The sequence below is a fragment of the Diaporthe amygdali genome (genome assembly GCF_026229845.1).
Source record: "Diaporthe amygdali strain CAA958 chromosome Unknown NODE_63_length_156346_cov_64_415879, whole genome shotgun sequence".
NCBI classification, from domain to species: Eukaryota; Fungi; Ascomycota; class Sordariomycetes; order Diaporthales; family Diaporthaceae; genus Diaporthe; species Diaporthe amygdali.
In genome coordinates, this window is record NW_026517083.1 from 28,542 (window position 1) to 48,435 (window position 19,894).

A 19,894-nucleotide genomic window follows, 5' to 3' on the forward strand; every position below is an offset into this window, starting at 1 on the left:
GATACGCATCCGAGTCAGCCAGTCAGATGGCCCCAAGTTTGCTGCACTTTGCTGCTAATACAATCACCGATCAATAAAGTGCGACCGATAACCTATCTCTGTGCGATCTGACCAGTGAGTGTCAGCAAAGCTAGATGGCATTGGCAAGCTCTTGGGCCGTCGCATCGGGCGAGAACCATGAAGTTTGATATGCGGTTCGGCGAGCAGCATGTCATACATCAAAACGGGATGTCCTCCTGCTTCGGCAGCAGAGGTTGCATCCTTCCGGACCCTTTGCCCTTCAGGTCCCAGGTAGTCGACCCTTGCTGCATCTTGTGGAAGAAACCCAATCCCTAGTATACATCTGGAGGCCCATTACGCGACGACGACGACGACGACGAGATGGTGCAAGCAGCTTTGGATCAGGGCGTCGGCTATGGCATTGTCATTGGCTTGGGCGCCCTGTTTGCCGTGGGTATGTCTGGTCACCCAGCCAGCTTCAGCACTTCAGACGGGAATCACCGCTGACTATGATAGGCATGATACTCGTTACATTCATTCTTAGGCGGTACAACAGCGAGCTGCAGACATCTGAGATGTTCAACACTGCCGGCAGAACCGTCAAATCTGGCCTTGTTGGCTCTGCCGTAGTCTCATCGTGGACGTGGGCAGCTACCCTGGTATGTAAACAGCTCAAGCTATCTGCCATTACATTCGGCGTCGCAAGACAGTTGCTAACTGTTAGCAGCTCCAATCCACCGGTGTTTGTTACCGGTATGGTGTATCTGGCCCCTTCTGGTATGCGTCAGGCGCCACTGTTCAGATTCTCCTGTTTGCCACACTCGCAATTGAGTTGAAGCGCAGAGCTCCCAACGCACACACCTTCCTCGAGGTCATCAAGGCTCGTTACGGCACTATTCCGCACATTGTCTTTATGGTATTCGGCCTCGTGACGAACATTCTGGTGTCGCTCATGCTCATCGTCGGCGGTTCAGCGACGGTTAATGCATTGACGGGAATGCATACGGTTGCAGCAATCTACTTGTTGCCAGTCGGTGTTGTGGCGTACACGCTTGTTGGCGGCCTGAAGGCGACCATCTTGACCGACTGGATCCACACTTTCATTCTACTGATCATCATTATTATCTTCTCTTTGACCGCATATGCATCCTCCGACGTGTTGGGCTCGCCGAGCGCCGTATACGATCTTCTGGTCAAGGCTGCCTTCGACCATCCTGTCGATGGCAATAAAGACGGGTCGTATCTCACAATGCGATCTAAGGAGGGTGCCATCTTCTTCGTCATAAATATCGTCGGAAACTTCGGTACAGTGTTTCTTGACAATGGCTACTACAACAAAGCCATCGCCGCCTCACCTGTTCACGCATTACCTGGGTACATCCTCGGCGGCCTCTCTTGGTTCGCAATTCCATGGCTGACTGCCACAACAATGGGCTTGTCTGCGTTGGCGCTCGAGTCAAATCCTCGATTTCCCACCTACCCTGATCGCATGAGTGAGGCAGACGTATCCGCTGGTCTAGTACTTCCTTACGCAGCAGTTGCCCTGCTCGGGAAAGGCGGCGCGGTCGCAACCCTACTCATTGTATTTATGGCAGTAACCTCGGCAACCTCATCAGAACTCATTGCTGTCTCGTCTATCTTCACGTATGATCTCTACCGGACTTACTTCAAGCCGGATGCTAGCGGGACGCGCCTTATCTGGATAAGTCACTGCATCGTTGTTGGCTATGCAATCTTTATTGCCAGCTTCTCCGTAGGGCTTCACTACGCAGGGATCTCGATGGGATATCTCTATCTTATGATGGGCGTCATCATCTCATCCGCGGTTCTTCCCGCCACCCTTACTCTAACTTGGTCCGGCCAAAACAAATGGGCTGCGGCTCTGTCTCCCATACTCGGCCTTGCCTTTGCCCTTGTCGCCTGGCTAGTTACGGCCAGGAAGGAGTGCGGCGACTTGGGAGTATCATGCACAGGATCTAACAACCCCATGTTGGCCGGGAACGTGGTCGCACTACTTTCGCCCGCGATAATCATACCTATCCTCACGTTCGCGTTTGGACTTCAGCACTACGACTGGAAATCAATGATGCTCATCAGGCAAGGTGACGATCATGACTTGGCTGCCGCGGCTCATCTTGACCTTGAAAACATTCCTGGTGGCCACGTCGAAACTTCAGCCGAATTCGAGGCAGAGCAAAAGAAGCTTTCGAGGGCAGGCAAGATCAGCAAGACCATGACTGTCATTTTGACCATTTCTTTTCTCGTTCTCTGGCCAATGCCGATGTACGGCACCGGTTACATATTTAGCAAGCAATTCTTCACTGGCTGGGTCGTCGTGGGAATTATCTGGATATTCTGCTCTCTCTTCGCTGTTGGATTGTTCCCCATCTACGAAGGACGCAAGACGCTTGCCGAGACTACGAAGTTCATCATTCGCGACATCACTGGCAACTACCATCCTAGCAAAGTGCAGCATTCAATTGAAGGCCAAGGAGAGAAGAGCGACCATGAAGAATCAAAGCAGGTCAAGGAACTTGGGGAGAAAGAATCGCCTGGCGATGTTACACCCACCGAAAAGTGAGAAAGACGACTCAAATCTGAGCATGTGGGTGCTTCACACACAGGGAATGGTAAGATCAAACAGAACGTGACACGAATCCCGAGGTGTCATCTCAAAGCTTCATTTGGGGGGAGGGACGTGATTCACCAATGGAACTGCAGGTGCCAGAGCGCAGAGACTAATTAGGATGAACAAGTGGTTGTAGAGTCGCAAAACGTTATATACCCCCCTAGTGACTTTGAATATAGTGGTGGTCGAAATTTGTATTCGGGTACTATTCTGACCTCAAATCTCTAAACGGGGACGAACCTTGGTACTAGGTTACGAGTCTTGATGGTATGAGTTTATCGAGGTAGTCTTTCTTGAGAGGTCCGGCTGAAATTCAGCGACGTCGTTATCACAGTGAACACTTTTAAATACATTGTAGTCGGGTTCTGCCATGGAGCTCCTGAAGTCTGGACTCACCAGGAGCTCGTCCACGGATGTCTAAGTTTTGTCCAAAAATCTCGGATGACGACGGCACCTTTTTGAACTTTCCAAGTACTGCCAATCGTGCGGGGTCAAGTGAATAGATGCTGTATCGACGCGAACCCTCAGTGTTCTTTTCTTTGGGTCGAACTCAGAGCTCTGACGACCTCCGACTTGGAAGGTTTCATGTTCGTCCCATAACCTTCCCATGATCTTCTGCCGAACTATCCGTGCACTGTCTTCAGGCAAGCATTGGCCAAGGAGCCTATTTGCCTGTGTGTTCCTATGGCTTCTGCTGGATCCTGGCGCCGAAGCGTTTTCACATCGCACGTCAAGCTCTACCCGGGCCGAGCTTGGATCTGCAAATGATATGCTTAAATCCCTGAGACACTCGTTGGCTCATTTGGCCAATTCATGCAGTATGCAGTCATTTCGAGCAGGCAGACTCCTTCATATACCGACATCGACATCGCTACCTGCTTGGCATTCGCCATCGCCGGTTTTGTCTTCATGGCCGGTCACTGTTTGCATACACTCACTTTGATTGCACGAGCTGCCATGATGTATTGGCTACTTTTTCTCTTACAAGCTACCGCTTCATTCGCCGCTTCCCCATTTGCAGTAGGTTATGACATAGCTTGATGATTGCTGCGGTTGGCTGATAGCAGTATTCCACTTAGGGTGTCAACATCGCTGGTTTCGATTTCGGCTCTGATATCCAGGGGAAGCACAATCTCACCAGTGCTTTCGGTCCGGTAGTCGCCATCGGAAACGGCAATAGTGATGGCGCAGCCCAGATGCAACACTTTGTGCAGGAAGGATTGAATACGTTCAGGTTACGTGAGTGACACCTGCAAAGTTCCCAGCGGTCTAGGCTCAGGCGTTGACTCTCTGGCGCAGCAACAACATGGCAGTTTATGATCAATAGCAACAATCTTAACGGCAGTGCAGTCAATCTTTCGGCCAGCGCTTTGCCCACTTCTGATGGAAAGCTGGACCAAAAGAACGTGGGACAGTACAACGAGCTTGTCCAAGGATGTCTTGCAACCGGGTCTTACTGTATCATTGATATTCACAACTATGCGCGCTTCGAGGGCCAGGTTATCGGGCAGGGAGGGCCAACAAATGAACAATTCGCTAACCTGTGGTCGCAAATCGCAAACATGGTATGTACACACTCTCTAAGGATCAATCGCATGTCCCGTGGTGAGCATAGCTGACCTCTGATTTTGGCAGTATAAAAATGAGTCCAGGATAATATTTGGTGTGATGAATGAGCCTCATGATATCCCAGATCTCTGCTTGTGGGCCGACACGGTACAAGCCGCCGTCACTGCCATCCGGATGGCAGGTGCTACACAGCAAATGATCTTGCTCCCCGGCACTGATTTCACTGGAGCTCAGACTTTCGTCAGCAATGGATCTGCAGGGAATCTCAGTCGGGTACACAACTTGGACGGGTCAAACACAAGTCTAATTTTTGATGTGCATAAGTACCTGGATTCAGATGGAAGTGGAACTCATCTTGAATGTGTGTCAGACCACGTGCAGGATACGTTCACACCTCTTGCGAAATTCTTGGTGACCAATGGCCGGAAGGCCATCCTGAGTGAAACTGGAGGAGGCAATACAACTTCGGTATGAAACTTTTCTCTATCCCGCCGCCGCTCAAGTTCTCAAGATTAACATACTTTAGTGCATCACGGACCTCTGCAACGAACTCGCGTTCATTAACACGAATACAGAAGCTTATATCGGTTATACTGCCTGGTCAGCTGGGGGCTTCTCGTACGTATAAGCCTTCCCCCATCACGGTTGCTTATCCGCCTTTATAACAATCTTCCAAAATGCATCGCTTGGTCTCTGTAGCAGGTAGCTAACGCATATTAGGCCGCTTGATTACAACTTGACTTTGACGCCGAAGGGTTCAGCTGGGAACTTCACTGACCAGGAGCTTGCGAGCCGATGTGTTATCGGCACTCGGAATGGATCCAACATGACTCTGACCAATGCCACAAAGACTTCCATAGGCTCGGGCTCAGTACAGAGCACGAGACCTCAGTCGGCCTTGCCCCAAGTTGTGCTTGCTACTAGTACACAGAATGCGGTAGAGCTTGGATGGATAGTAGCACTGGCTGCGCTTGTGCTGCTGTAGGACGACAGGTGACTGGAATACCAAGTGGACGCAAGAGTACCTGTATTCAATAATTTATTTGTTTTCTGATTTGTCCACATCAACTTTTTCCCCTGCATGTCTTTTGACGTAGGGTATGAACTGTCCGTCCCTAGCCGGGTCCCAATCAGTGTGAACTCATGTCACCATGCATTCAACGAGCCGAGCCTGGAGCAGGGTCATCCTTACCAGTTCGGTGATCTTTATATTTAAGCACTTACTTGTGCATTCAATTTGTTTTATTCATGCCGAACTCTTATTTGCCTTACTCACTGCTAATCAACCGACTAGTCGAGTAAGAAATGCTATGCACAAGTATGTGCTCTCAAGCGGCATCGTGAGCAGTTTACAACCCGAACCCTTTCACAGGGATGACCTTGGTCGAAGATGACTTCGCCCCTTAGCCATGCAGAGGCCAAGACAAAGTCGTCCCGTCCCTTAATCGGCGTAATTTTGTGGCTGACAGCGGCCGAGCCCTGAGCACTCTTCCCCTCCATCATCAAAGACTGCAGCAAAGATCACTCACGACATCTGGCTCTCATACACTACGATTTAGCGGCTGAAGAGGATCAACATGCCGAGCAAAGGTGTCCAGACGTACACCTATATCGCGGTGCCGGGCTGCTCCGTCGAGCTTTCAGTCCCAGGTCAGACTATCGTCAAGCACGAGCTGCATCAGTTCTGGAACGGCGATCTCGAGATCGAATCCAGCAAGATCGACAGCTTCTTCAACAAGACTGGTCGTTTTGTTTTTAAGGTTCTACATGAGGGTAGACTTATCACGGAGCAATGGGTCGAGGTGAACGCGATCACAGGCGGCATTGGCGAGGGTACCATGACAACGATCGCAAATACGCATTCAGTCGTGCACCCGGACCCCAGCGTCATCGTATCCTTTGGATTCTACGAAGCAGGCCAAGGTCATGACATTCTCCCCAACCGCCACCAGTGCTACATCACCGTCACGCCTAATTACTCTGACTGGCTAGGCCGGCTGGCGCCGATCGGATCTCCTCAAAGAGACCAACCATTCCGGAAGCTCGTCCTTCCTGCAGCCCATGATGTGGGAATGAATAGCATGCAAAACTGTGCTACAATTCTCAAGCACGCTGGTGGTGCAGTGGTCCGAACGCTCGTCGCCAACGAAGAGAAATATACACAGGTCATGGCAGATCTTGCCGACAAGATCTCGGGGCCAGCCGTGTCTCTCATAGCGCCGAGTATCGTGTCGAGTCTTGCAATCACCCAAAAGGATCCTCTTCCCGTTATCCTCGCGTTAGGAGCCAGGTACTTTGAGTTTCGGCCTGCTCATTGCCATCACCAGGTCAGGCAGCACCTACCAGACAGGCTGTATTTTCAACACAGTGCAATTCCCGGGATGGCCTACGATGAGTTTCTGACAGAGGTCGTACGATTTCTCGTAGACAACCCGACCGAGATCATCGTTGTTCAGGTAAGAATCCCGATTCGTTTGATCATCCTGACGTCGATACAAGAAAGCCAGCTCCGTGGCACGCCACCTGACCCCTGATCAGTAGAGGACTGTACTGACCGCTCAACGTAAATAGCTTCGATGGGATGGCGTCCCTGGTGACTGTGAGCGTCCAAATGATGAGCAGCAGAACGAATGCCTACAGGCTGCTCTGCGCCAATTCGAGGGACACCAGCAACATGTGATCGCTGGGAACCTAGATGATCTTCGGAATAGAACAATCGGTGATCTACGTCGCGATCGGCGCCGTCTGATCATGCTCCGCGATGTTGACTCCATGTCCACTTACACGGATGCAGGTAATGCCACGCTCAATGGCGATAGTATTGTCGAGGGTTTCGGCGCCACGCTGCATCCGGAATGCTGCGGTGGGCGGGGCTTCATCAACATCCAGTGCCAGGCCACAGCCTCGAATATCCCGAAGGCAGTGGTTTACAGTGTTCTCGAAGCAAGCGCCTCTACAAGCTGTTTATTGGCCACGAAGCCCATCTGCGACAGCAAGACACTTCCATGGGTGAGAGAAAACGCACTGCGAGCTTGTGGAGATAATGACCTTGTGGTCGTTATGAACGATTTCTTTGATGGCGCGACTGCTGACGTGGCGATGGAACTGAGCCGTCAACGTTTGGGGTAGGCGAGGTAGCTCCTGGAGGACGATTACATTAGGCGCTATGAATGAAGCCAAGGACACTAGAAGCAATGGCGTAGTAGCTACTTTCTACAGACAATGCCTTGTGATTCACATCCCGGATCTTGTGCAGCCCTCTCTGCAGGTATAAGAGCTCGGCCGGTTTACAATCGCCCATCGGTGAAGCCGAAAGCGGAGTGCCCCGATCTGAAGCACGGTTGGGGATGACTGTCAACACACGGGCATATTAAGCGTTTCCGATCTTCTAAGACGAGTAAACGCCGGACTTGCCGCTTGATCAGTGGAACGGAGTCGATCATGCGGCGAAATGTTCCGTGGTTGCATTATTCCAACCCCAGATCCCAGCCCGTCCTGCTTAAAAATCTTGAACGCTACCTGCCTGCAATAATGACGCTTTGAAATACTCTACAGCATGGTTATCCTTGAGTCAAAGGTGAGCCTTTCGGTGCTGACAAACTGGACGCGACGCGAGGAAAGATTTCCGAATCCCGATCAAAGCCGGTGTTCACAGTTGGACAAGGTTTAATGTAAATGCTTTTGCGCAGTATATAAACAGCTGTTTGTTGAAGAAAATCTCCAGCGTACCTGTGAGGCTAAACACGGAGACAAAGCAAGCCACTTTTAAGGAAGGGAAACCCCAGGCCAAAATCTGGAACACGTCTTAGCCAAGCTCCGAAACTTCATGAAGTCATCACGACCCGTACAGCACTCCTTGCCTCACATCGCAGATTTCAGCCTCGGCGAAGATGTTGAATTTGTTATTGGCCTCACTGCAGCCGCCTTGGCAGGCAACGAAGTCGTCAAGATAGCGCAAAGCCACCAGAACCGCGGCAGTCACCTTGTCAAGGCCGGGCTGAGTACAGCTCTAGCTGTCGGTTCTTTGAATATGATGATGCGGGAACATAGGGATCACCACGAAAATCATAATGGTCACAACCGGCAGCGTCCACAGAAACAACACTCTCGGGGCATGTTTGAGGGAAACGAGCACGACAGTCACGGTCATTCGGACCACCACAAACAGGATCAGTATTCTCGCGACGTTCGGCGCCACTCTGATCGCAAGCATATTCATCACCACGATGAGGGAGAATCTTGTTCACATCATCACCACCGACATAGCCTAGACTTGACAGAAGCCCCCGGGTCGCTTCTAGGGGTTAATACAAGTCGACATTATGACGACTGGCCCGATGGCGAGAACATGCCTACTTCAGCTCAGTCGTCTGAATCTGGCTATTTCGTTAAAAATATCCGCCCATCAAATAAAAGTGCGTCAACACCTGACTGGCTGGAGACGCAGAATATTGGCCACCGTGAAGGCTCATTCACGCGAAGTCATGCTGTGGGCCATCATGTACACTTCTCAAATAATCCCAACTAAGACAGTCCCGGATATCCCATGTCATAGACGCAGATTTCACGGTATACCAGTATTTAACCCCTACGGAGCCATCCCTCCCCCCTCAAGACGGAAGAGTAATTCGAATAGATATTATGAAGATGAATGAACTATGAGGATGTAACTAGTCTCAAGGCACAGGACATGACTTTAATATTCTATTGGGGAAATGTGGTCTTTACAGATCGACTTTATTCAGTTGAACAGAGCGTGGAGATTCGCTGTGATGTCGATAGACCGAAAGACATGGCAATAAATATAAGAAGAGCATTGACGTCTTCGTCATTGAACGCCGCGTTAATATAACCAGGGTTTCCGTAAATTATGACTGCAACTTTAAGAGTACCAACTGGCATCCTGGCGTGAGTCGTTCAAACCTTAATATCGTTGTACAAATACTAGAACCCGAGCACATTTTCACAATGTTTTACGTTTGGTTGTAGCATTTGTTTTGTATGGACCGCAAGGTCCATCACATACCATTTCGGTGCCCTTGACAAACCATCTCTGAACGTTGAAAAATCGCGGCTATGATTGTTCCTATTATACTATTTCCCCCCCTTTTTGTATGTCTTGGAATTGAGTCCTCGGCCGGTGGTCATCGCCTTTGGGGGATTGGATCCACGAAACAACACCACATCTCGGGCAGATAAGACTTAAGCAGACATGGTGCTTCATGTGTCAGTACAGGAACTCCTAATAATTGCTGGGCAAGGTGTTTAGATTTCTGAATCTAAGGTAATGTCTATGACTAAATAGGAATTGGGTATCATGTCCAATGTGCAAGCTGATCAGCAATAAAATGACGAAATCGCAGACAGCATGCTTGCCCCTAGCACTGTTCGCTAGGAATTGGTAAAACTCCGAATGTCCCGTAAATCTTCGCCCATCTCTCACTGGCTTTCATTCCCATTCGCAGTTGCTGTCTCACCAAGCCTGCCTTGTCTACTGAGCCCCCAAGTCCTGACCAAATCCACTGCCCCCACGAGGAGCGCTGAAGTCTTGGCCTACTAGAACCTTCCCAGTCATCACCTCCGTCTGCGTGTATTTCCATAGCTGGCGCGGAAGACCATGGAAGCTCCGATCTTGTGGCCGTCTCACCAGGTGTAAAGACCCCTGACGACATTGCCAGTATCTGTCGAGCTGCTGTCGTTCCATTCAAACGACCATAAGCGGAGTTGATGGTGTACCAGTATAGTCGACTCCAAGGTGCCGAAGCGGTGAGGAACACCCCATTGAAAGTATCTCTCGGCTCCCCAGCCATAACTGCAGACTGAAGGAACAACACATACGACTTCACAAGCCGAACGACATCATTTATGCGACAGTCCGTATTTTGGCTATTGTCATGCGCCCACAGGAGTGAAGAGTGGTAGCTATGGGCAGGTTGACGAGCATTTCCGAGATCGGCGAGGAGCCAGTGCGCATTCTTCTCACTTGGTGTAGTGCTCTGGTTAGAAGACTGATTGACATCAGTGACAAAAATATTGTCCATTTTGATATCGTCGTGACACAGCTCGTGTTGTGAGTGCATAGTGCTAAGCGCCTTCAAAAGGCGGTTGAATGAGGATCGGTAGCGCACGTCGATGTCTTCGGCAGTCTGTGAGATCTTCTGGCTCTGCAGTCTCCGTGCCAGGTGCTCTAGTGTGCCACTCTTCAAAAAAGGGGTGACGAGATGCCACTGGCCGGTATCGCTGCCGCTCCCACTAGTTGGCAGGAGGAAGTAATCGAAGACTGGAAGAAAGTCGATGCGGTCTGGTAAACGATCCGACAGTCCCCCGAGGATTAGAGATGCTGGAATTTCTGGTGGCCAACGCATTTTGGAAGCAGTATTTGGCATGCAGTTCCTCAGTGGACTACGCCTAGGCTTAAAAAATTTTATGACCGAGTCGTTAAAGGAAAAGGTGTCTCCCTCGCACCCGGAGCCTAGTCGCTTCCATTGTTGGCGATTATCCAGCAGCTGTTGTCGACTCCCGTTTGTATCATCTTTGTCCACCTGCCAATGCGTGGATGCGAGCAAGTCTTCGTTTTGAAGAGACAATCTCGTGAACAGCGTAGGAGAATACTTTGCAATCAGCGCACCATAGTATTCGGAATGTAGAAGGTACAGCTGGAGACCAGCCAGAGCTAGAGCGAGGTACACGAGTCGCTGAACTGGGCGTGACCGTAGCAAACGAAAAGGACGTCGGTGACTGATCCGGATCGTCAGGGCATGATGACCGAGAGTCGGTACATCTAGTGTGGTCTTCGAGTCAATACTTGTATGGAAGTTGTCAATTCGGAAAGCGGTCTGATCAGTCTTGGCCATTTGGCTGGAGGTTGAGTGAGTATGATAAGCTTTTGAACTCTGGACAGCCAAGAAGGGTTCCGTGAAGTAAAGAGTCCGGGGCACAAGCAGAGACTTCAGCGATTCCGTGCCATTCTTGGTGTCATGCGCCAGGGTTAAGTGTTTTAATATCCAATCCTGCTTGTTGAACGTGCTCCAGGGCTTGGAGACAATGGTCCTGATACTTATGGATCTGGTGTCTGCTGTTTTTTTCTCAGACACCATTTACCACGAAGGAATCCCCGTCGAGCTGGCCGAAAGCCGATGCCCTGCATGAATGGCATAACGGTCGTTTCCGTCGAATGATGCCCTCGCACATGTAAGATTGCCATTACAATGCTGCTTTTGGTTGAGCCAGCCAAGGTTTCTAAGCCGGCCGGGGTATTTGGCCAGGACGCTGCCCAGCCTGATCCTTGTTTTAGGAGTCTCACATGTACAACTTCCCTGTTCAGCGAGGCTTTCTCCTGGTATAACGATGTCAGCCAAGATGCCAGCGAATTAGCCTAGTAGTCTTGGGTGCTAGTGTATGCATCCCAAGCCGCTTTACAGCCGTTGTCAGCCCATGTGCCTTAATTTATCTCCCTTTTCTTTGCAAATGACTGCCGTGATCCGTTGCAGCCTGTTGACGAGCGACAGTCCCAAAATAAATTTGAACATACCCAGCCGTCATTCTGGCACAACGCGTTCGGACTTGCCGTCTGGCTTCGCACTCCGCTGAAGAGTCCCGATCCAGTAGGCCCACATTGTGACCAAATAATGCGAAGCAGATCAATATCTCAATCTTCTGGGGCGGAATATTACAACCGGCCCGAGTTGACTACACATAAGGGACCAGTCCCCTGGCTGCAATGACCTGCAGTATTTTACACCACTATCTTAGCCATGAAACATAGCCAATGATCCGAAAATGCTTCTGATAGAGCTAGTTCCTTTGCTAAAGAACGAGGGTTAACGTCGTCACAAGCAAGTGTCATATAATGAGACCAAGCCAGTTCAGCCAAGACGCTCCCACCGTTGACTGAAGCATTTATTTCACCAGACTATACCTGGATGTGGCTTGCAGGACTTCTCTGGATGATCGGAATTCATTTACCTAAAGCATTGTATTGTCTACATTCCTAAATGCAATGAATAGTCTTATGCACAGCGCTCGAGCACATTCTTTAGCTTTCTAGGGTTCATTCCATGATAAAGATGAATGCTTGAGCGGGCTATGATCTTATGGGTTGTCTATGAAAGGCCCAGACCGTAAAAATGTGCTTTTCAAATCGAGTATATTACAATTCGTTGACTGCAAACCTCCGACTGCAGCGCTTTCGCCGGCGTTATTGCTGGCAAAACTCTATGTAGCTTCCATTGATTTCATACATTACAGTTCCGATAAGATGAGATCCGGGTTATGAGCTGCCTGTGTTCACTGAAAATCGAATTGGCTCACCGAGTATCGAGACTTTCCTCAGCGCCTATGGGCAGGCGCAAATTCATTTACGAAATTGTATGCTTCCATCAAGTCGAGTCCAAACATGTTTGCCGTCCGCTCGAAATTTCCGCTAACCAGCCAGATTGCACTAATCGGGAGAGACAGAAGGGAATGATAGATCAGCGAAGATAAAACAAGCCTTGCTCAAAGCGCCTTCGTCTTGTAGACATGGGATAGAATTTCTATCTGTATATAACTCGTACTTGAACGACAAGTTTTGCTGGAAGAATCACTCATATGGTGTCTCGTTCACAGATGTGTATTCATTGCTTTTTGTCCAACGAGTGCGTTTACATGTACAATTTACAATCACCACTTTCGCATCTTAAGCCATTGACTTCGCAACGCATATTTTACAGAATCAAATTCCGAGGCGAACGACATTCGGAGCCCAACGCAGTGATACGCAACAGCTCTGGAACATTATGTTGAGCCATGCTTCCGTACTGTGCCTTCTGATGAGCCAATCGAGTAGTCCATAGATCCACAAAACTTCGTAGAAGCCTCAGTCGTGCCGTCCTTCAGGCTGAAGTTTCCCATCTCGAGGTGACGCTCTTGCCTAGCTGCTATACGAGCCGTGTTGACGTCACTGGCTCTTGAAGTGCCGTTACTACTTTGGCCCTTTCTTGTCCATTTCGTTGGCCATGACATCCATGCAAGATGAGGCCGTGCTTGTTGCACGGCTGGGAGCCTTTGAAATCGTGGGAGAAGTTGCACAAATAGAAAACGGGTTGCGGGCATGCAAGAGATCACGTAGGCCGTAGTGACTTCGATTACAGACCATTTGAGTCCGGCAAAGATGTCGAGTTGCACTGCGTTGTATGTATATAGTCAGAATCTTCCACCCAAATCTTGTAGGAATGGTGCGTCCCAGAGTCGATCTTAGACTTGATGGATTTGTTGAAGACCTACAAATCCAGTCATCGATGTTTTCGCGGTAAACCAAGACCCGCAGGATCGTCACTACTCAAGCTCGTTAGAAACCTGGCAAATCTCACGTTTCAGGAGATTTTGGTAGTGGCCCCTAGGTCTAAGTTGATGGGTCTTGTAGGAATTCGCTTGAAGACAAGACGTACTGGTGCCGGTTCTGGAAGATTTAAGTTAGAGTCAGTACGACGGTCACATGGCAGTGTTCGGAAGACTCACACCAAACCAAGGCTGAACATGGTTAGGACGCCCAATTTTGACCTCCAAGATAAGCCCATGGACCATATTTGGGACATTGGCAGGATTAATAACCATGCGTCCATAATGGTATTTAGAGAAGGGTAAACTAAACCTCGATCGATGGGATCCGGGCATGTGCCATTGAGCGGAGCCGCGTATGACCAGTAATAGGCCAAAGGTTGGCATGCGAAGAAAAGTCCGACAAGGAAGATAATGAAGATTATCACGTTAAATACTTGTGTACCCACAATTATATAGTGAACTAGCACTCCTTGTGCTCGAAATATGCGTAAGTATAAAAAGACAATGGAGATCTTGATCATGGCGAGTGACAGCGAGTATAGGATAGAATAGCAGAAAAAAACCTTGGCGAAGTCATCGATATTCCAAATACGGAGGGTCCAAATGTTTGAGAGGAAGCCATAGTAATTTTCTATCTCGATCACCTGTCAGACCAGATACAGGAGTTTTCGGGCGCGGTTGCGGAGGGGAAGTTGGGAAGGGATTGCGGTTGAGAATAAAAGCTGGCCATCAGCAATCGCTACGTACCAAGGCTGATCACTGGCAGCGTGAGAACCAGGAGAACCTATGAGTTATCATCAGCATCATACTCAGTCGCACATCACTTGGGTGTGTGACTGACTGAAGACACCACGAAACTTATGTCTTCCCAAGACCATTCCCGCTCGCGCTTGATTCGTATGGAGGCCATTCTTGTAGCGAAAAATAGCAACTGGAAGGCTGAGGTGATAGCTATGAGAGGGCCCAGCGAGAGCTCAACAGTGTTCGATATGCCGCAAGTGTGATATGTGATACCAGCCGTTTCTTACGCTTCCTGTCAGCGACGACTTGTGTGTTTCGGCGCTGTCTGTACAAACCATAGTATTCCAGTGATGTACAGTTCGCGTATAGGCACTCCATGAGGTCGCGTCTCCATGGCGGTGCCCCAGACCGCTTGTCTGGGCAGATACAGCTCTCGTCAGTAGGCGAAGAGCACAGCGCTGCTATGCATGAGGCCTTCCCGCATGATGAATAAAAGTCAGCCAAAAATATTGGACATAAACCGATGCTGGAGATTTGTATGGGCCACTCACACTACAAGGCCCAAAAGTCCAGTCCATCTGAGGTGGTTCATCGGTCGAGGGCATCAAGAATTTGTGCCTTGCATATACTGGGAACTTTGATCTGGGCGGAGCTCAATTGCAAGAATGGTGGTGCTGAAATGACTTCATGCTTCGTGCATCCCGTCGACCGTCTCTCCGAAGTTGAACACAAAGAGCGTAATGATCGCAGCTTACCCAAAACGGTGATAATAAGTCGAGCATCTCATCTAGCGTCGCTCTCGAGCCCGTCAAATCTGAGCACATGTCTGACTTAGCGGGCGCTCGTTCTCGGGATTTGACCAAGCTCACCGTGCTGCACAACCTCTGTTCGGGAATTCGACCGATGACAATTTGACTGGTGCGTTGAGTTTCTGGCTTCTCATCTTGCTACGGAAATTTTGGGTGTAGAAACTGAAGTTAACATATGGCCAAAAATGTCGCTAGTGGACCTGAGCTAAGCTTTCCTGAACCAGCTGACCCACCCAAAGTGCCCTGCTATAGACTACGTTCAGAGGAGACACAACTTCGCTGCCGTGTCGCGTGGAAGAAGATGAGTTATTGGAGAATCGTTCTCCCGAGACAAGCTTGTTGATGGCTCAATCGATTTGAACTTCAATGTTTGGCCGCAGCCGGGATTGGTAATAATGAAGTGTTTCCTGGACCGGTTGGACTTGAACAAACCCTGGATGGGGTTCTGGACGGGCATCATTCAACAAGATGCTTGGGATGTGTAGCAAGTCACTATATCCTGGAGCCAGGCAATATTTATCCCTTGGCAATTCTTGTGAGGTTTGCTGCTGAACAGGAAACAATTCAAGACCATGTGGTGGTTCCACATTGCTTGCCAATACGCGCTCATTTTCTTATGGAAACCACTTGTTCTTAAGCCTGTCTATTAATACGAACAGTGCTCACACAGCCACGGTGGACAAAACAGCTCTTTTTCGTGGAGGACATTGATTTCGCCCCACAGCCGAGCCCTGTTGAGTTCTCCTAGGTGACTATGAGAGTCATAATGGTATCACAGTGAAATCATATCAAGACACTATCTGATTTAGGTGAAGCGTGCCTAGTACATCTTGAAGTGAACAGACCATCTCTTTTTGGTGGTTTAAGCTCCATGTCTAGTAAGGATGAGTGGACCGAAAATATTGCACTCCTTTGTTAGGAAAACTAGATTGCAATTTGACTAATCCGTTGGATGACATAAGATCTAAGTGAAGCACTTCAACGGTGCTGATTTGCAGGGGACATCAACGTTTTCAACGCCTAGTGACATATTCAGTAGTACGCTTGGTATTATTCAACCAAGCCCATAAACTCATTGTACCTTGCTTACCAATAGCTGTTGCATCATATCGAAATGTACACGGTCCATACATCTCTCGACAGCGACTCGAGCTTCCGACGTCTATAACGTTGATAGAATCATTCATCAGCTCTTATCAACCCCAATCATGAATCTTTTCACCATGAATTTCTTTTCTCACAGCCGGCCCTTTGATTACACGTTGTACTTACATCGTTATAACTAATATATATATCTAGTGATATCTTAGTGAGTTCCGCTATCTTGAATTTGGATCTCTAATGAACCTTGATGTGGAAGTGACATTCAAAGAAATCAGCTTTGAGGACATATCATCCAACTTGTATCCTTGATAGCAGTCACATCAACCTCCAAAGCTCAGAAAACTTTGCGAGGCCCACATGGTCTCATAATCTCATATATCAATGTTGTATGTTTATGGATCAAGTTTTGAAGGGCAAGTCACCAGGTGGTGAAGGGCTTGTTTCATATATTTGCTGCATCAGATGCGGCACCTTGCTTCACGATGAGTTCGAACTGTAGTCATAACAGTTCAGCAGTTGGGCGGCCGCACACCTGTCATTCTTTTGTGCGAAGCTGCTCTGATGCATTCAACTCTTACAAGTGACATTACTGAAGCCCTCTCAGACTGAGAGCAGAATCCACCACTGCACAGATGCGGTGATTTAGTTTTCATAATGCATAAATTGTATGCCCGATTCTTCAGAAAGGACAGTATCGATATATCTAATCCATTTACCAGGTCCCAAATTCCGTTAAGTCTTTCGAACTTTGTCCAACCATGAATGTGTATAATCCCGTCATCATCATACTCCAATTTTGGCTCTCAACATCCCAGTAACTGAGATCCCTCCTCGTCAAGTTGAACTCGACAATCTTGGACTCACTTCGCTCCAAATAAATCTTCTCGAATCCTCGTAGCACTTTGACGGGGAAGTCTGTCTTCTTGCTCCCCTGGGGATATCCCAAATAGAGCTGTGGAACAGCCTTGCCTGCCTTGGCACCCGTATTGGTTACATTCACCTTCACCTGGACGTATGTCTCCCAGAGGTCGGGATTGCCGCCCTCCTCACCTCCAGCAGGGGAGAGAGGCTGCTGCTGGCTGTATCCTTCGGGATACGGATAAGACTCATCAATGATCTCGTCCATTGTGTCGATGTATGGATAGATGTATTTGTCCAACCTGCGGAAGCCATCCGGCCAGAGGGCTTCTTCGGAGTCGGGAATATCACTGGAGTACTCAGGTGGCGTGGCTGAAGACTGTGTTCTGTTGGCTGGAAGCGTTGACTTGTTCTTGAGAGGGGAGACCTGCAAGCCAGAAAATTCGAAGGTTGTATAGCTGAGTCCATACCCAAACTCAAACCGGGGCTCGATGCCATTCTTGTCAAAATAGCGGTAGTCGATATAGAGGCCTTCGGTGAAGTCCTGCTGCGGGATAACACCATTGGGCCTGTACATAATCTGGCCGCCAGGACCGTAGTCCTTAAGGGCTTTGCCGATTGTGTAAGGGAGATGCCCGGAAGGACTTTCGTCACCAAAGATAATGTCTGCCAATGCATTTCCGCTTTCCTCCCCAGGAAGATTGGCGAACAGCACTGCCTTAACGTTGGGAAGGTCAATCCATTTCTCCATGACGACAGGGCCGACGGCGTGAATGACGACAAGGACTTCACCTGCGCCGCCACCGCAGCCCTGCGCGACCTTGACGATGAGGTCATCTGCGCCTTTTTGCAGGAACAGATCCGGTCGATCGCCAGCAACATTCTCCCAGCGCACAAAGCCCTCGCCCGCATCTGCATTGCCAAAGACGATACACACGTCCTGGTCGAGAATGCTGGGGTCAGAAGAAAAGGCTGGTGCGTTGGTGAGGTATTCAGACCACTGGACCTTGGTCATGTTGAAGCCAGTCCGGAGGGCCTCAACTGGAGTCACAAGATAGGGGAAGTCGACGGCACCCGAGCCCCAACCAGAAGCAAGCGTGCCCTGATTGCATGCGCGGTCAACACATCTGTTTGGGCCCTTGCCAGGACCAGCATCCTCACCGAATACACCAATCTTGAGCTTACCCTCATGTCTTGTGGGAAGACCTCGCTTCTTTGCGTCGGTGAACCCCATACGGTCGATGGGCAGTAGGTCTTGGTTCTTCAGCAGAACGATGCCTTCACGCGCGACCGCACGAGCGACGTCTTTGTGATCAGCTTGCACGTTGACAAAGCTGTTGACCTCGACAATGTCTTGCTCTGTCTTACTTCCAGGTACCTTCGTCCCCATGCGATCATTCGTCCACGAGGAGAAGTTGGGGCCTTTACCGTCAAACTTTGAAGTGTCGTCCTGCCCAAGCTGGTACCAGGCTGCGACGATTCGAGTGACCATGTCGTTCAGGCGATCGACAGGAACAGAACCGTTAAGAATGGATTTTGTAAGCTCCGGGCCCCATAGTGATTCGCCGTCTGAGAAGCGCAGGCCGTCACCGGGCATTGTCATGTCAAGCCCTGCCAAAGCACTGCCCACACCAGATCGTTGGGCGCCCCAATCCGACACAACAAAGCCCTGGAAGCCCAATTCGTCCTTCAGAATACCATTGAGCAGCTTCGAGTTGGAGCAGGCATAGCTGTTGTTGACCATGTTATAGCTGCACATCACGCTGGCCACGCCTGCCTTGACCGCATCCCCAAATGGCCAGGCGTACAGCTCGTGAAGGGTACGATCGTCGATGTTGGAGGAAATGGCGTGCGGAAGACCCCACTCCCATGATTGCCGGAAGTGTTCCTGCTCGTTGCCCACAAAATGCTTGATATTCGCCATCACTCCCTCCGACTGAATTCCCTTAATCGTCTCGGCGCCAGCGATTCCTTGAAGGTAAGGATCTGCGCCGAAACCCTCCCAGTTTCTCCCACCTGCGGGCATTCGTCCAAGTGGCCCGACACAAGGGCCGAGAAGGACATTTATGCCCTTTCCACGAGCCTCGTTCCCGTGAGCCTTGCCACGAGCGTACATGAGCTCCTTGTTCCAGGTGGCTCCGACCGTGATGCCAGCTGGGAAGGCAGAGGCGTTATCGGCAAAGCGCAGCCCCAAGGGCCCATCTTGAAGCTGTAGCTGAGGAAACCCAACCAGGGAGGCGGGGCCGTTGGTACCAACAGCCAGACCCATCATCCAGCCTGTACCCGTGGTGACGTTTACTTTCTCTGGCAGTGTCATCTTGCCCACCATGGCTGCCGCCTTCTTGTAGCTCTCAGTCCAGCCTGTGGCGGAACCTCCTTTGGGCGTGGGATACCAGGGTGGTGACTGCCCGTACGTGGGCTCTTCCTTGAACTTTTTGTATACGACCGCCCCGCCTGCTCCCAGGATCAGCCAAATTATTACGATGACGCTGCCAACGACGATACAGCATTTCGAGCGATTGCGGAAAGGTCGGCGGAGAGAGCTGAAGTTGAACCTCTTTTGACCGGTGAGGAAGGCTGGTCTGGGGTCGGTTTTAGAATCGAGGGGATCCGAGGTTAGGAACTCTGTTGCGTCGAGGTCCGATTCAAGATCAGAGGAGAGTGACGTGCGGGAGCGTGAGAAAGGCTGTTTCTCAGGGCCATCGAAGGACGTGCGACCGTGTTCGCGCTGAGAGGGGCTGAGGAGCCCTTCCCTGCTCTCGTCCATCATCTTTGCAGGATTTGTTGTAATTATGGAGTATTAAGAGGGACGAAAGTGGTAATGTCTGCTCAGAGACGAACCGGGTGCTTTCTGGTAGTTGTA

The 19,894-nt window shown here is 49.9% G+C and overlaps 6 protein-coding genes across 6 annotated transcripts; 2 read left to right on the forward strand and 4 right to left on the reverse strand.

The window, feature by feature from the left end:
• Positions 1-177: 177 nt before the first annotated feature.
• Positions 178-2,581, forward strand: J7T55_004225 (urea active transporter; the record flags this gene model as incomplete). Its single annotated transcript, XM_053136042.1, has 4 exons — positions 178-291; positions 337-454; positions 517-659; positions 728-2,581. 4 exons carry the CDS (start codon positions 178-180, stop codon positions 2,579-2,581), a joined length of 2,229 nt encoding a protein of 742 aa, XP_052986324.1.
• Positions 2,582-3,442: 861 nt separating this feature from the next.
• On the forward strand, positions 3,443-8,469 carry J7T55_004226 (uncharacterized protein; the record flags this gene model as incomplete). The annotated part of the gene is made up of 12 exons (XM_053136043.1): positions 3,443-3,545; positions 3,618-3,649; positions 3,709-3,868; positions 3,980-4,194; positions 4,265-4,666; positions 4,725-4,816; positions 4,919-5,179; positions 5,493-5,538; positions 5,758-6,654; positions 6,770-7,310; positions 8,008-8,199; positions 8,249-8,469. 12 exons carry the CDS (start codon positions 3,443-3,445, stop codon positions 8,467-8,469), a joined length of 3,162 nt encoding a protein of 1,053 aa, XP_052986325.1.
• A 1,107-nt stretch (positions 8,470-9,576) lies between these two features.
• Positions 9,577-11,052, reverse strand: J7T55_004227 (uncharacterized protein; the record flags this gene model as incomplete). Its single annotated transcript, XM_053136044.1, has 1 exon — positions 9,577-11,052. The coding sequence occupies one exon, from the start codon at positions 11,050-11,052 to the stop codon at positions 9,577-9,579; it is 1,476 nt and encodes a 491-aa protein (XP_052986326.1).
• A 1,921-nt stretch (positions 11,053-12,973) lies between these two features.
• On the reverse strand, positions 12,974-13,716 carry J7T55_004228 (uncharacterized protein; the record flags this gene model as incomplete). The annotated part of the gene is made up of 4 exons (XM_053136045.1): positions 12,974-13,362; positions 13,463-13,513; positions 13,627-13,637; positions 13,697-13,716. The coding sequence occupies 4 exons, from the start codon at positions 13,714-13,716 to the stop codon at positions 12,974-12,976; spliced, it is 471 nt and encodes a 156-aa protein (XP_052986327.1).
• Positions 13,717-14,258: 542 nt separating this feature from the next.
• Positions 14,259-14,865, reverse strand: J7T55_004229 (uncharacterized protein; the record flags this gene model as incomplete). The annotated part of the gene is made up of 4 exons (XM_053136046.1): positions 14,259-14,303; positions 14,361-14,542; positions 14,596-14,734; positions 14,812-14,865. The coding sequence occupies 4 exons, from the start codon at positions 14,863-14,865 to the stop codon at positions 14,259-14,261; spliced, it is 420 nt and encodes a 139-aa protein (XP_052986328.1).
• A 1,750-nt stretch (positions 14,866-16,615) lies between these two features.
• On the reverse strand, positions 16,616-19,801 carry J7T55_004230 (uncharacterized protein; the record flags this gene model as incomplete). Its single annotated transcript, XM_053136047.1, has 3 exons — positions 16,616-16,666; positions 16,752-16,797; positions 16,890-19,801. The coding sequence occupies 3 exons, from the start codon at positions 19,799-19,801 to the stop codon at positions 16,616-16,618; spliced, it is 3,009 nt and encodes a 1,002-aa protein (XP_052986329.1).
• Between the last annotated feature and the right edge of the window lie 93 nt (positions 19,802-19,894).